General features: G+C 35.7%; 1 protein-coding gene across 6 annotated transcripts in view; it reads right to left on the bottom strand.

Moving 5' to 3' along the window:
• The window catches only part of INTU (inturned planar cell polarity protein), a 94,484-nt gene that overhangs the window by 63,146 nt on the left and 14,054 nt on the right, over positions 1-17,284 (bottom strand). For 3 of the 6 annotated variants that reach the window (XM_032292345.1, XM_032292340.1, XM_032292339.1), the window contains exons 1-2: positions 16,759-17,014; positions 5,858-6,393 (exon numbers count right to left, since the gene is read on the bottom strand). In XM_032292345.1, the coding sequence (XP_032148236.1) occupies positions 5,858-6,393; positions 16,759-16,904 (682 nt within the window). In that variant the 5' untranslated portion in view covers positions 16,905-17,014. Of the gene's footprint in view, positions 1-5,857; positions 6,394-13,800; positions 13,803-14,057; positions 17,015-17,284 lie in introns of those variants that run through there. The other 3 variants (XM_032292343.1, XM_032292344.1, XM_032292342.1) reach the window with 3 other exon arrangements.

Genomic DNA, 17,284 nt, shown 5'->3' on the forward strand with positions numbered 1-17,284 from the left:
AATTGAATCTAACCACTTAGACCCACAGTAAACAATACAAAACAGAAAACAAAACAAAACAAAAAAAAACCAGCTGAAATTCAAATGAAATCCATGTGGCACATCGTAACACAATATGCTATGGTATTCACTTCTGTTACTGCTCTATGTCTACACACAGTTCTTTGCTTCAAAGGCCCCAACCATATCAAAATACACTGCACGTTTGGTAAAAATCTCCTTTCCATGCACTTAAAAAAATATGTTATGTTTGCCAAATCTGATAATAAAATAAAGATCAGTGTTAAGATGGAAATTTACTTTCAGAACATAATTAAAGATACTATCAAAATACCAGTGAGCTATATTAATAGAAATATAGACATACCAAAGTTATTTTTCTCATCATTTCTAAATATGTTATTAGGAAATTGATGAAATAATTCATATTCATCCATTCATTTAACAAATATTTACTGAGCACTTACTGTGTACCAGGCACTGTTCTAAGCACTAGAGACAAAGAATTAAACAAGGACAAAATCTCTACCCTCAGGGAGCTTAATATTCTTTGTGGAAGATGGATAATAAATATATACAAGTTGAGCATCCCAAATCCAAAGATGCAAAATCCAAAATGCTCCAAAATCCAAAACTTTTTGAGCACCAACCTGACCCTCAAAGGAAGTGAAATGCTTATTGGAGCATTTTGGATTTGGGATTGTCAGATTTGGGATGCTCAAGAGGTATGTAGAATGCAATATTCCAAAAAAAAAAAAAAAAATCTGAAACACTTTTGGTCCCAAGTATTTTGAATAAGAAGTACTCAACCTGTATATATAGAATCATGTTGGTAGACAATTCTTCATGGGTCTAATGTTTCTGTACATCTTATAAGCTGAGGCACTGAAAGACTTTGTTCTAGACTGTCTTTTCAAAGATGTTCATATAATGAACAGCCTTGGACAACACAGACAGTGTTTCCATCCTGAGTGAAGGTCAAGCTTGTTTACTGAATGGTATAATAAGGTCAATGCTGTGCTTAGTATCTTATTATTAACAACTTTTCTTTATAAAAGATTGGTGTTCCCTAAGTTCAGAGTTCCTTTCCTTTAAGGCAAACCATTATTGGGCATCACTTGGCCATCTTCAGGGTTGGCAAACAGACGAAAGGTTTGACACTTTAGGTACTGCTATTCCTCCATTTTTCCTTCCTCTCCTGGATACTCTATTATATGGGAAAGGGGTTAAGTACAGAGTGAGCAGTAGTTTCTTAGACCATCTGTGAAGACTTGAACTAGGTTTAGATGCTCAAGAGATACAATTCAGATGAGAGTTTTGCAAGCACGGGCACCAAGTCATTATGATGGTTAACTATTACAGCACTTTGGGTAAACTTTCCCTAAAAGTAAGAACTTGCAGACTAAAACTTTCAACTTCAAGTCTACTCGGGAAAAAAATAAAAAAACCCACAACAATATGCCTGTTTAATTTCTCCTATATAAGAGATTAAACAAGAGTATTTTATCAAATTTCTTAGAGCTGTAGTGATTTAAAAAAAAAAAAATAAAGGAATGATGAACACTGTATAGCTGTGGCAATGTAAAATAAAGCCACTTTTAGACTACCCTAATGATTAGTTCTATTGTCTATAGTTTATTCTCAGGGCACAGAAATACTAAAACCATTTTAAATTTGTTACTTTAAACTAAAACTCCATTGGATGATGTCCCAAATGACTTTTTCTCCAAATCCTAATGAATACATTTCTGTAGTTGAGTGTTATAGCGAGTATCATCTAAAAGTATTAAGTCTAACAAACCTAACAAACCTCTAAAAAGAGGAGATGTCTCATCACAAAAAATATATAAAAATCAATTTTAAAATCAAGGATAGTATATCTAATATTTTTAAATGTTCAGTAGAGAAATGTTCCTGTTCTAGAAAAGCTGTATTTGTACACACTTCTCATTCTCCCAGACATTTGTTTTCCTCTAGTGTTTCTGAGCACTTCTCTGAAGTGACTCAGAGATGGCCGGCTTCCTGGACATCACACCTTTGCAGTGGACATCCTACACTGCAGGAAAGGTCTTTCTCAATAAGTACATGGGAGTCACTAATATGCTCTGTACCATTTCAAAGGCTGAAAGGAAATTAACTATATGATTGGTTTGCATTGTTTAATAAGAAATGGCCTGGGAATTATTGATAGGTAGAAATAAAATTTTTATTAAGAGATATATTTAAGAAACAAACAAAATATTTTTAAAAAGAGATTAGTTTATCACAGTTCTTCAACATGAAGTTAATTATGTGAGAAAAACCATCAATTTCTCAGTATATACTTAACGTCAAACAACATATGTGTACTAAAGGGCTACTACATAAGGCACCAAGGGCTATGAAGATATATATGCAAAAGTTGGTTTACTGCTGTGTTTATACTATATATAAAATGAATACATGACTTAAGAAATTATTTTCAAAACAAAATTATTGTACACAAATGTAGGAAAAAGGAAGGCTATATATCAAAATGTTGTCTTTGGGTATATGGAATTTTTCTTTTTTGCTTAATTATATTTTCTAAATCTCCTACAATTAACATATATTGTTACTATTGTAAAAAGAAAAAAAATTCATATTTTACCAAAAAACGCCCAACCGTGGTAATTGCCCTCCAAAGATGTCTATGTATCAATCCCTGATATCTGTGAATATGCTACCTTACACAGCAAAAAGGACTTTGCAGGGGTAATTAACTTAAAAGACTGGAAGATTATCCAGGATTATCTGAGTGGTCCTGAGATTATAATAAAGGTCTTTATAAGAGGAAGGCAGAAGTGTCAGGGTCAGCATAAGAGAGACTGGAAGATGCTACGCTGCTGGCTTTGATGATGGAGGACAGGACCACAAGCCAAAGAATCATGTGACTCTTCCCAGGAGTCTCCAAAAGGAGGTAGTCTTGTGGACACCTTGATTTTCATAAAGAAATATTTTAGACTTCCGGCTTACATTATTGCAAGATGATAAATTTGTATTTTTTTAAATCACTAAGTTTGTGGTAATCTGTCCCAGCAGCAATAGAAGTTGAATGCACTAGCTTAATAACACTAAGAAATATTTGTGATGCACCAAAAAAGGAACTGTAAATGCTAAAGAACAAAGATGGACATACAAAGTGCATCTGGAGGTCAGTTAGGAAAAAAATAAATCAGCCTTGTTTGTTAGAGGCAGGGATTTATGGACAGAAGAAATGGGAAACACGTATGGGACAGAAGAATGAAATCAGACTGAGAATTTAAATTGATCCTTTAAGCCAAATTTGACTTCAGGGAAAGGGAATCTGGTTTTTGGCAAAGTTACTATATTTCTATATAGTTACTATATTACTTGACAAAGTTACTATATTCCCATTTTACACATTCAAAACTCAATATTTTCTGCCAATGCACTTACTAACAATAAATTTTGTTATGATTTTTTTGAGTTTCTATCTCAATCCCTCATTTATAGTATGTGGGCACTAAACTAGAGAGAATTAAGGTTCCTCCCAATCTACCATTCCAGAAGTCCTTGAATAATGCTATCAACCCATTTTTTGTGAAAACTGTTAAATGAAGAAAAATCAGATATTTATCCTGCCTTTCCTGTCTGAACCATGTGTCAAGGTTACCAAACAGAGGTGAAGGGGAGCTTCTTTTTATGAAAATAGTCTAACTGAAGCATCAAGAAAGACTGACAGAATTGGAATATCACCATTTTGCAGTCCCTTAATGAACTGATGGGTCTAGGCAATGGTTATCAATAGCTGTTACTATCACACAAAGAAAAACAACAGATAATATGTTGCTTCTGATGGAAGTACACAGACCACCTATAAAATACACTTGATGAGGCCTCAATATCTAACTACCAACTTACAGGAAATACCACTGAAAGGGGAGCATGTTAAATGAATTCTGGATCCTTTTATAGAACTAAAAGAACAAACCTTAGAGATATTTAGTTCAATCCTATTATTTCATTAGAAGGAAAGTTGAAGACCCAAGGGAATGTAAGTATGTATTAGCCCCTGTTCCAATTACCTACTGCTGCAAAACAAGTCATCCAAACAATTTTTTATTTTTTGACAGAGTCTCATTATGTCCCCCAGGCTGAGTGCAGTGGTGCAATCTTGGCTCATTGCAACCTCTGCCTCCCAGGTTCAAGTGATTCTCGTGTCTCAGCCTCCCAAGTAGCTGGGATGCACCACCAGGTCCAGCTAATTTTTTGTATTTTTTAGTAGACACCGGGTCTCACCATGTTGGCCAGGCTGGTCTCGAACTCCTGGCCTCAAGTGCTCTCCCCACCTCAGCCTCCTAAAGTGCTAGGATTATAAGTGTACTGCTATGCCAGGCCTACACAAACCATTTTGAGGCTTAAAACAACAATCATTCATTATCTCCCCTGGTTCTGGGATTAACTGGGGTCAGCTGTGGTTCTCACTTGAGGTTCCTCACACAGTTACAGCCAGATGGTGGTTGGGGCTGGAGTCATCCTGAAGGCTTCTCACTCACATCTGGTGGTGAGGGCTTCCGCTGGGGCTATCAATTGGATTACTAGTGTCCTGGCTTCTTCACACAATGGTGACTGGGTTCCAAGAGGAAGCATCCCCAAAATAACGAGGCAGAAGCTACAACACCTTTTATGATCCAACCTCTTGAGACACATGGCACCCGTAAAGCTGTAGTCACTGGCCCACCCAGATTCAATGACACAGAGTACAACTCTCCATGGGAGGAGTATCAACATTACATTTTAAGAACATATGCAGATCCTGTTGAAACCATTCTGGAACACATACTTTGCCACAGATGCCCTTCCTAAAAGATTCCATATGACTCTCCTTGTAAACCCCTATGATGGCACTTATCACACAGTGAGAAACTGCCTGCCTTCGTGACCCATCTCTTCCACTAAAACATAGCTCCTTACAAGAAATAATTGGATCAGTAAAGTAATCTTTGTATTCCTGGCACTTAGCAGATGCTAAAAAAACAAACCGTCAAATCAGTGAACAAACAAATGAAAGTCAGATTTAAAGCTGGGAATATCTGTAAATGTATCTGCAAATGTTCTTCATCTAAATCTCTTATAAGTAAACTTAAAAGACTGTCAGTTTTTAGAACTGTTATTACTTCTAAATTTTAGTAATAATATAACCTCACATTTGACTCATTTATCTTTAAGTAATAAGACTGCTACTTAAACATTGTATCTAACAGCTTAAAACTAATCAGCAACACAAAATACTCATCTTAATATATATTCAGGATAACTTGTGGATTTATTTTTCTTGAAAATTGGCAGGCTATTTTATGACACATGCCCTTAAAAGGAAATTTGTGTATAACACCACTGTTGCTAAATATGCCAAATGAAACAGTTGAAAACCACTCCAAGAACTTAGTGTACTCAAGTGCAAACATACAATTTAAAAGTATTTTTATTCATAAATTATATATTTTTGTATCCTGTTACTGGATATAGCCATTCAAACCTAAATTATCACTCTACAATCTACTGTTTTTTTCTTGTCAGCAAATATAACCAAGATGAAATAAAATTACATAATTCAAAACTTGAAAATTAGGTAAGCGAATTCTTGGCCTGAAGAAGGCACACACGTATTCAACACACTGAACTGGCTATTTTAAGAATACTGTGCCTTCTAGTGCACCATTCATAACCATTTCATTATTGAACCAAATGTTATTAATCAGTTCTTAATCTGAGGAGACTGTATATAATAGTTTTTTGTCACATTTCCTGCAAGGTGTCATCATTAATCATGTATCTCTGTAAACAACGATGAACGTGTACCAGCAACACTTACCAATGAGTACCTGACCACTCTTCATAGCAGATCCCCCTGGCAGCAGGCCATGGACTACAAGCCTCTCTCCATCACCCTGCTTTCCAGTTCTTCTCCAGCTCCACTTGGTCTGATGAATAATTCCAACCAGCACTTCTAGAAGCTTGAGCTGTTCTTTGGCTTTGAAGACAGTTAGCTTTTTGGGGTTTACATAAACATTCACATCTTTGTACCGCTGTTGGACAATGACTCCTGTCTTCTGATTGGACTGATGCTTTAGAATGGATACGGGTCCATTATCATTGCTATTTTTTTTCTTGCAGCGCTTGGGTAAAAGTTTTTTTCTTCTTAAAATTTTGGTAAACCGCTTAAGTTTGGGTTCGTACTTTTTTCTTTCTTTGTAATCATCTTCAATGACAATCTCATTTTCACTGAACCTCACATGGTTCACAGTTGGTGTCTCAGGAAGGAGGCTTTCTTCTTCATCCTCACTCAGTTCCAAATAAAACAGCTCTCCATTTTTCTGCACACTGTCCAGCCATTCAGGCTCAAGATCACTACAAAAGAGAGAAAAGATAATAGCAGCCCAATATAAAAAAAATAGGTATGTTATCCTGGCATGGGGGTGAGGGTAGGGGCTGCGGAGCAGGGATGGGAAAGGGCGAAACTTCTTTATTATTTCAAATTATCCTTCCTATTTCTAATTTATTGAGGGCCTCAACATTATTTCCTATAGGATACTTTTTCTGTAGAGCTTTGAAGAATGAGAGTTGGAGGAGAAGGAATAAAAAAGGCATAGCAATGGAAAGGAAAACCAATGAAAAAAGAAATGGTCCCCTTATAGAATCTGTGAGTTGCAAAAAATTAATTCAATCACTGTGTGGTTATTGCTTAAACAATTTCACTGAGTGATAATTTGCATTAGCAGTTGATTATGCAATTATACCCACAGAAGCATGCCAATTGGAAACTGTACATGAAAATACATTATTTGCATATCATTTAGGATGGCTGTCAGGTTAAAATGAAAGCTAAAGCCTACCAGCTTTAACAGGCTTTTACATAAGTTTTCAAAACGAAACATTCACTTCACCAGGAACTAAAATCTGTCCTGAAAACAGTTTATAATCACAGCTAATATAGTAATGATCACTTTACAATCTATAATTTCCATAAAACTCCTTTTTATGAAAAATTATAGTAGGAAACCCAAAGCATATATTATATAATTCATCATGTGATTATAAAAAATATTTTTGACTGGGAAGTATGCTGCTGGAAAAAAACAAAAATTACTGCTATTAAAATAGTTGAAATAGCATTAAGAAGCAAAAATACTCATGGTAACAAATCTAAACTCTACCCTGTTCAATATTATGAACAGTTTACCTTTTAAACTGTTATTCTTTAAAGTGAAACTACTCATAGTAGAAAAATGAACATGTAGAGTCTTTCCAGAAACATGAGCTGTAATATCCTGGCCTGAAAGAGTCTAATTTGTGTTGTAATCATTAAATCAGAAGACATTTCTATTTTCTGCACTGTTTATTAGCAACTCCAGTTCTTTTAACTTAAAAGTTAAATGTCTCTTTCAAAATACTTTGAAAATTATCCCCCAGAATATACTATTCTATTACTCAACTCAAACTAACTACTGCCCTGGTCTGTGGCTGGTCATTAATACAGAATTTTCAACTATATATGAAACATTTTTTAAAAGGCCTAACAAGCTCAAAACATCAAAACTAACATTTCTTTGGGACTTGTTGGCTCCCAGTATATGGTATCATCATAGGTACTAACCATTACTTATTATACAGATTATTAACCAAATATTGCTTATTTCAACCATACCTATCTGTACCCACAGAATCAATAAATAACTCTGCAGTTCTACTCTTGAGAATGTAAATAACTATGTCCCCACCATAGTCATTTAGATTACAAAGCTACTTTAGTTTTAATTGCTAGAGTGTAAATACCATGATTGCACATTAATTTCTTACCAAAATATACATCAATTTAATATATCTATCAATTTAAACAATGAATAAAGCCTTATTATCTCACCCTTTTAATCTGGTAAGTTATTTGTATTAGAGACACGTAAAAAGAATATTTTTTTCACTTGCTAAATATGAAGATGATTCATTTCAATCCCTAAAATTTGAATGTGAAATCACTTTTGGTTATGATTCAAAGATCCATGCAGGTGGGGGCCAAGGGGGATAGCATCTTGGCATTCAATTGTGGAGCAACTGAACAGCACCAGGAACTGTAGTAAGTAGCAGAATTATAATGATGAGAATGTCAGTTCCTGCCCTTGCTTAGTAAAGAGAAAGTGAGAAATAATTTGTGACAATACACAGGGTAAGTATAAGATAGAGGCATACAAGAGAGTAACCCAGCTTAGCCTAGCTGGAGGTTGAAGGGAGATCAGGGAGACCCCAGAAATCAGTTTTAAAGGATAAATCGGGGAGGAAAAGAGATGGGGAGCTGAAAGGAAAGCCGTGAAGAGGATTTCAAACAGGAGTAACAGCATAAGCAGAGACCTGAGGATAGTCCCTACAGCCTACATGGAGAACTACTGGCAGTCTGCAGTTGCCAGAGCAAATGTGAAAGGTGGGGAATGACAGAAGTGGTGAAGCCTAGTTTTGCCAGGCTTTTAAGATCACCCTAACAGGTTTGGCTTTTGTAGTTCAGGTAGGAAGGCATCAACAAAAAGTTTTAAGTAGAGAGTTTATATGTTAAATATCCCTGGATAGATCTACTTTGTCAAGCAAATGGTTGGTGGATTTGAGGTGGACCAGACTCAAGGCAGGATGACTAGTTAGGGGACTGTTTCAGTAGTTGAGGCAAAAATGAAAATAAAGCAATAGTAGAATAGATGGGAAGTAGAAAAAACATTTGAGAAACTCTTGAAAATCTACCAGAACTTTGAGACTGATTAGGTGAGGAGATGAGAGGGAGGGATTAATATTGTAGATTTCCAGTTGGGGACTGTACTTTCATGCGTCCTTTTGTGCATGTGCAGACTCACTGTAATAAATGGGAACACAATCTTAATACAAGTCATTTTCTCTTACTATCTCTCTCACATAAACACTGTTAAAAATCTATGCTTTTATAATCATATAAAAACATATATAGGGTTATTCTGTCGCTGTTTTGAAAAAATGGAATTATTACATATGCACCTATATATAAAGTATATATAAAGGTATATACTTAACTTTATAATTTCTCCCTTAACAATACAGCTTAGAAATCACCAGTGGCTGCGTGATTTCCATATCAAGGATATAGGACATTTGGTCATCCACCTACTGATAAGCTTTGTGTTCAGTTCTTGTTTTTCCACCACAAAGTTATAGGAACCTTCCATATACACATGTGTGTATATACAGGTCTTTACCCAAAAAAGTATACTAATTCCTATTATCACTAGCAATATGTGGGATCTATTCTCTTAATGTCTAGATTTTTTAAAAATACATCACTTAAAAGATATCCTTTTAATGTATTTTAAATGTAAAAATGTAATATAAGGTAATTTTAATGTAAAATACATCATTTTAAGAAAGACAGTTTTAAAAAAGAGGAAGAAGCTAAAAGGAAGATAAAGAGGTAGAGACAGGGAAATGTACATTGAGACCCCACCCAGAAGGGCAACTTATACTGAAAAGCAAATGAACTGAAAAATTATGAAGAGCTGAGTTCAAATTTTGTTCTGATTTTAACTTTCCTAAGAATGATCAATTGCTTTAGTTTTCCTCTTGTTGAAAACAGATTATAGTTACCTCACAGGACTGTTGTCAATAGAAAATATTATAATGTTGTTCCTGACAACATAGTTAAGTTCCAATAAATGTCACTTCCCTTCCTCTTGCCTTTACTGGATATAACTCTTGTGTTTCTGTATTAAATGAATGTGTTTCTGGCATTAAATGAAGATGTCTCTAATGATCTCAGTTTGCCAGGTTTTAGGCTAGGTGCTAGTGACACAAGAAGCAAAGCTAGGCACTGCTTTTAAGGACCCTACAGTTCAACATTCCTGGAAGTTTCTTTATTCCTACTCCAGAGGAGAAGTTCCTAGGTAGATAAGCATCAAGAGATTGGTCGACGGGTACAAAATTATAGTTAGATAGGAGAAATAAGTTCTGGTGTTCTATTGCGCAGTAGGGAGACTATAGTTAACAATATTACAGTGTATATTTCAAAATTACTAGAACAGAGGATGTTTGAATGCTCTCATCACAAAGAAATGATAAACGTATGAGGTGATAAATATGTCCTGATTTAATCACTACGCAATGTATATATACATGTATGGAAACATCACATTGTACCCCATAAATATGTAAATTATTATGTCAATTTTTTAAAAAGAGGATAAATGACTAGTATATTAAGAAATTTTAATAGAATTCTAACAATTGTTGTCTCAAACTAGTTATTCTAGTCCTACTAGAAGAAAGGGGATGTATTAACCACAATAACAACAACAAAAATAACAACACAAAAATCTAACCTTTCATTACAACTTCCCCAAATTAAAGAAATTAATACATATGGATAATTCCTACTCCAGGAGATAAAATTTAATCCCTCCTCCCCTTGAGTATAGACTTAGTGACTATATTCTTCCAGAGAACAAAGTATGGAAAAGGAAAGAAAGTAACTTTCCGGGGAAGAGACCTAGAAGACACCACCTTACAAACCAAGTGATCAAGGTTATGAAGAACAGGAAAGGACTAAGAAATTGTTACAGACCAGAGGAGACTAAGCACACAATACAATATTCTGAATTGAATCCTGGAATATAAAAAGAACATTAACAGAAGAGTGGTGAAAGCCAAATGAAGTTTGGAGTTAATAGAATGACCAATGTACATGTCTTAGTTTCAACAAATGTATAATACTTGTGTAAGATGTTAACATCAGGGGAAACTGGGTGAAGGATTTATGGGAAGCCCGAACTATCTTTGGAACTCTTGTGTAAATCTGAACTTACTCAAAAATAAAAAACAATTAATGAAAGGAATTAAATCTAACAGTTTTAATTCAGATCTTTGTAACACATGGGTCATATTTCAGCACTAATATAAATCAATACTCCTTCAACATTTTCTAAGACCCTATGGTAAAAGCTGCAGAATTCTCATTGGGTAAATGTTTTAAAATTTTCTTTCAATGAGTCTTGTTTGGTTTATTCTGCTTTGCTTTAAGCAGAATAACTATATGTTTATAGCCCGCCTGCAATGTTCTAGGGCACTTTAATTGGTGTTCAAGGGTCTAAATGATGTGGTAAACACGAGTAGAGTCCTTCTTCCCAAAGAAAGACTTGTTAATTTGCAAATAAGCAAGTTCACTTACATAAGCTGTAACATAAATATATTAAAGAAAATGAATTTCAGATAACGCTAATAATTTTCTCATTCCTGATGTATTTAAGAATATCTAGGTCACCACTAAATCATTTAATACCCTCTAATAGCTATTTGAATCTCTCAGGTCTTTATTTGCATTAATGCCAGCATTTTTCATCATTTGCAATAGTATAGCAATTTCCTTAACTACCACAAGAAAAGAGTTATAAAACAGCCAGTCCTACTGGCACATTTTTTATTTAGGGAAAATAGACATTTGTTACTCTTCCAAATCTGTTACATTATACTTTTTTCTTTTTATCTTAGTGCGCAAAGCACAATGCACTTTACCAAAGTGGTAACACATATAGTTTTGTGGTGCTAGTAGGTAAAAAAGGACAATTCTAGGAACAGAGAAAAACCACACACAATAAAAAAACACCGTGACAAATTAATATGGATTCTATCTGGCACTTGTTCAGTAAGCACTGGCCTGCCCATGCTTCTCTATGTTTTCTTTTTTGTGTTCGGTCTACCAATGATATCTCATTTGTACTCTTGATGGTCTTCTGATCATTTTCTAAAGGAACACCATGAATTTCATCATTAAAATATATCCTGGATGATATAGCAGCTTAGGGGTAGGGAGTCTCAGATGGGCTGAAGCTCTTCTGGCCAGTCAACATTAGAATAACTGTTAAGCATGTCAGAGAAGGCAAAGGGATCAGTCAATATATGCGTAACTGTTCATTCACTTCAAGTAATACATCTAATAGTGACCTCATTCCCCAGGTCACATTTCCTACCACCACCCCCCTCAGCGAAATAGGTCATTCTCATGCATCACTAAGTTAGTGATACAATCTAACCCTGGCAGAACAAAAATCATACACCAACAAAACATTTTGTGATAGGACTTTACTGAACTTTTAAAGATGTCCAGTGGGACAGAGAGCTAGTCAAATGGCTGAAATGCAAGTGCCAACACTCAGGAATAAAGACTGCTGCAGGAGAGTACAGGATGGATAAAGAGTCTAAGAGGCATCAGAAAAGATTCTAGGAAAAGGTAGCACTTAAGTGGGACCTTGAATGATTTTGACAAGTAGAGATAGGAAGAAAGGGTATTTCAAACAGAGAGAACAAAGTACATAAAGGTGTAGGTATAAAAGCACATGGTCAGTTTGAGAATGAGTGGATAATCATTTTCAATAACGAACCGGAAGATCAATGAAAATGAGATAGGAAAGGCTTGGGACAGTTCTAAAAGAGTTTTAAAAATCACCCTAAGGAATCTAGAATTTATTTGGAAGGCCAGCAAACTTTTGAGTAGAGTAGAAAAATGATTTAGAACTGTGTTGTAGAAAGCAAACCGGCAGCGGTATGGAAGAAAGACCAGAAACAGGAGAAATCAGAGGCATGCAGATTAGTTAGGAGGCAACTCCACTGGCATGGGAAACAGGCAAGAGGCAAGAGGCAAGCCTTTTAAATAAGGCAGTGCCTGTGAGAAGGGAGAAAGGAAAAAACCATTGAAGGAAGTCAATAGTCTGGAGACATCAGATCTGAAGACAAGAGTAAGGAGACAGTGATGTCAGTAAATGAGATGGGCAGTTTTAGAGGAGAAATGGGAGACAATGAATTCTCTTCAGACACTGAGCTGGAAGTAGAGATGACAGCAGGGAAATAACGTTTTTCATCATAAACCCTAGTTATATACCAGGTGTCTTTTTAATCTATAGTATAAGTAAAAAGGAATAAGGTTTCAGAGCAGAAGAAAAAGTAGGAAATATTATTATAAATTGGATGCTAATAGTATGGCATCATGAGTTTAAATGAAATGTTTTGATTCTTCACAAGCAGCATGTCCTCCTATTAAAAATTCAAGAAAGAGAGAAATTTGGGCATTTCTACACATCATTGAGTTGAAGATATGATGTAACTTTGGCAAAACAAAAATCATAAAGCAGCAAAATATTTTACGTTAGAGCTTTACTGTACAGAATAGGTTTTTTTCCTTTTTTTTTTTTTTTTTTGTAGTGAGTCAGTGTCTCACTTTATCACTACATTGTAGTGCAATGTAGTGATTTCAGCTTACTGCAACCTCCACCTCCTGGGTTCAAGTGATTCTTCTGCCTCAGTCTCCAGAGTAGATGGGATTATAGGCATACACCACCACGCCTGGCTATTTTTTGTATTTTAAGCAGAGATGGGGTTTCACCATGTTGGTCTGGCTGGTCTTGAACTCCTGACCTCAGGTGATCCACTCGCCTCAGCCTCCCAAAGTGCTGGTATTACAGGTGTGAGCCCAGCTCAGAATAGGTCTTTAGTCTACAATGGTGATAGGGCTTTGCTGTACAAAAAAAAAAAAAAGGACTTTTTTTTTCCTTCAGACAGGGTTTTGCTCTGTTACCCAGGATGGGGTGCAATGATGTGATCACAGCTCACTGCAACCTTGAACTCCTGAGCTTAAGTGATCCTCCCACCTCTGCCTCCCAAGTTGCAAGACTACAGCAGACATATACCATCACACCTGTTTAATTTTTTAATATTTTATTTTAGAGATGGAGTTTCACTATGTTGCTGAGGCTGGTCTCTGACTCCTGGTATCAAGAATGCTCCTGTTTTGGCCTCCTAAAATGGTAGATTACAGGTGTGAGCCACCATAGCTGGCTGAGAGATGAACTATTAATGGGGGCAATAACATGGATGAATCTCAAAGTAATTATGCTGAGTAAAAGAAGGCAAAGAAGAACATTCATACGTACAATTCCATCTTTATAAAACTTTAGAAACTACAAACTGCTGTAGAATAACGAAAAGCAGATAAATGGTTATCAAAAGAGGCATAAATGGACTTCAGCAGGCACATGGGGAGACTCATGTGCGAAATGGTTTATGTTCATTATCTTGACAGATGTGTATATGTCAAAACATAAAATTGTACACTTAAAATGTATGCAGTTTTTTTTTTGTATATTAATTATCCTTCCATGAAGCTATTTTTAAAGTTCCAGAAAAAAATTTAAAGGAAATATCTCCCTTCTTTTCCAGCTAATCCTCATGTTTTAGGTAGAGATTTCCTTGCTTTTAACAGCTAATTTATCTCATTTAAAATTATTCCTGTTTCTATCAGCCAGTTTTAAAATTGACATAACAACAACAAATTCACTTTGAAAAATGAAAAATCCAAGTCATAAAATTGACAACTTCTGGGTAACATGAACTAGGCATGTTACCTAGTAACTTGGCGTTGCTGCATGTGAATGTATGATTTCCATGATCTTAATACTAAAACTTGCTAATGACTCCCTCAACCCAACCAACCCACCAATATTATCTCTGAGGTCTCCCAGGGGACATACCCATGTGCCAACTTAAGACATACTGCAGCAATATAAACTCTTCTTCTTTAACAAATCTAAAACAAACCCATTACAAGAACTCTACCAGAATTTACCATAATGTAATTTCATCTCACAGATGATAAACTTTTAAATTCCATATTGACAATCACATGCAGCTCAGGTATAAAGCATGTATGAAACAGTATATTCCAAAAATACCCATGCAGATAACTAACTGAAACGTTGAAAATTTAGGATATTTTATGTGAATCAATACGTAGTATAACTTCCTTAATAAGCTTCATGTAGTCCATGAAATACAATAGGAAATTCATTTCTTTGCTTTGATGAGAAAGACTAAGGTTGGCATTCCTGTGCCTTTGATTAAAGAGAGGTTCTGTACAAGTTGGGAAGGCCACTTCTTTTAATGATGACCATAGCTTAGAGAAGTAAACATCTAACACCATAAAGGAAGAACAGAACATAAGCCTTTCTGGTAAGGTCAGCAAATTAATCCTCATGTTCTACAAATCAAGAACGGACAGACTTAAAATCTGAAACTTGGTAGGACTTGAAATACAGACCAGCAAAACATCTTATGATAGGGATTTGCTAGACTTTTATTATTAAAGTAAACACACTAGGATAAACACACTAGAGTATTTGGCATGATTAGTAATAACTTAATGTAGTAAGCTTAATTATATTTTTTAAAAGCTAAAATATAACACACATATACATATATTTTGAATAACGAAATACTTTGAAGTGACAAGTTTTCCTATCACAAGGTCCTCAGATTGGTCATTTCCTAGGAAACAAAGAACAATATTTTAATCCCATCAGAGTCATGGTGGCCCATTAAATATCAGGCATCTTGAATTCTCACACTGACAATACTCAGCTGTGCAACCACGTAGGAATTATAGATTCCCTCTGGGCTAAAAGTATGTGACTCTAAAATTGGAGAAGCCAAGAGTAAAACTTGATTAAAGTTTCACTCTTATTTGGCCTCAGTACGTGAAACCATAGACAGTGTACACTGTCTATGTCTATGGTTTCAACTGCCTATGGTTTCACATACCAAGGCCAAATAAGGTTCTTTGTAATTCGTATTTCTTTCCAGCAGTGTTGTGTAATAATCATGAATTTTAAAATTATTTTTTAAATGCCCACAGCATTTAAAAAACTATGATATTTTAAAATTTGTTTTAAGTCTTCAGGAATATATTAAGGAGTTTTCTCCACCATACTTTTAAAGACAATGATAAAAATCTTTAATATACTGGTAGGTAAAAACAATTGCCAAATAACTGTTACTTCTACACACACATAAATTATTTGTTAATTGTTGTTCCTAAATACACATAAAATGTCATCCTAAAACTGCCCAGATATGGTTGTCCATTACTGGGTTAGTTGACATTTTGGCATCAAAACATTTTCACTATTAGTCATTCACTTCATGCTACTACTGCTAATTGACTTTTCTAATTCTTAATCCATAGTAGTAAGGCATAGATTCTTAAAAATGATGTAGCACTGAGTACTGTGAATCAAAATAACCTTTACATGGCATTAGTAATAAAAAAGTGAAAACCTTTAGGTATCAGTATTTTTAAAAATTAAATTATAAAGTAAAATGGAAAACAAGAAAACCATGGAAATGCATAGGAAAATACAGCAGAAATATCCAGAAGTGCTGAGAGGTTGTCCTTGATGGTGAGACTATGGGTGGGCATTTCTTTGTTATATAGCTATTCATTTCCATAACAGAAAAAAGTCTGCATAAACAACTGCCTTATAAAACAGTTGTTTTATAAAGTGGGGTGTCTCTCCACTTCAAATACTAATGAGATTAAATCACAAAGATCACACCAAAGGAGAAAGAAGGCACTGCAATCGGAACAAAGAGTTCTTGAGCACTGTTACAGATACATCCTCCTATGGCCTAGGCAGACCCCATGACCAGAGAGAGGAGATTCTCCTCATCTAAGAATCATTTTTAAAAAACCTATAGCAGCAAAGACTGGCATCCTCATTTCTCCTTACACCACCATACAACGGAACGTGGTGCAATTAAATCCCACTTATTATAGAACCTCAATCACTCGATTCCAACCACGCCAAAATCCTTGCAGTTTCCCCAGACCACGTGTATATTCTCTGGATCGAAGAGATGGGCTTAATTGTCCCTCTTTGAGAACCTTACTCATAATCGCTACTCGCTGAGGAATATGAACCCGAGTCGCTGACCCGATCTTCAGAATCACAGTCCTCATCTTCTTCTTGTGAAGAGGGGTTTCCAGGGAGCTCGTCTGGGCTCCGACGCGAATCGCAGGAAGCCACAGCGGCCATCGTCAGGGAAGCAACCGCTACGAGTAGAATAATTCAAATCTCGCAGCTACAGCTTGCTGAGGCCGCCATGTTGCCTCTGCTTGGGAAAGGGACAGAGGCCATGTGACCACCAATCCTTAGCTGCTATTGGTGGTAGCTCGGGTTGCCAAGGAGACGGGGAAGCTTCCCAGACAAAACAAGGCGGATTGAAAACAGCCAGTGAGCTGAAACTTAGAGGAGGGCGTCTCATTTAGAAGAATGGAAAGAGCTAAAACTTCACCGCTTACGCTCCCCAGAATGCTCTTCCTTGGAGCAGCATAACTTGTTAAAACAGACGGAGATCCCCTGGGCTTTCCCCTTTTCCTTCCAGTGCTGGATTCCCAGTTTGCTCTTTGTTCTGT

The sequence above is a fragment of the Sapajus apella genome, unplaced genomic scaffold (assembly GCF_009761245.1).
Source record: "Sapajus apella isolate SASKATOON/1434 unplaced genomic scaffold, GSC_monkey_1.0 scaffold27, whole genome shotgun sequence".
Classification (NCBI taxonomy): domain Eukaryota; kingdom Metazoa; phylum Chordata; class Mammalia; order Primates; family Cebidae; genus Sapajus; species Sapajus apella.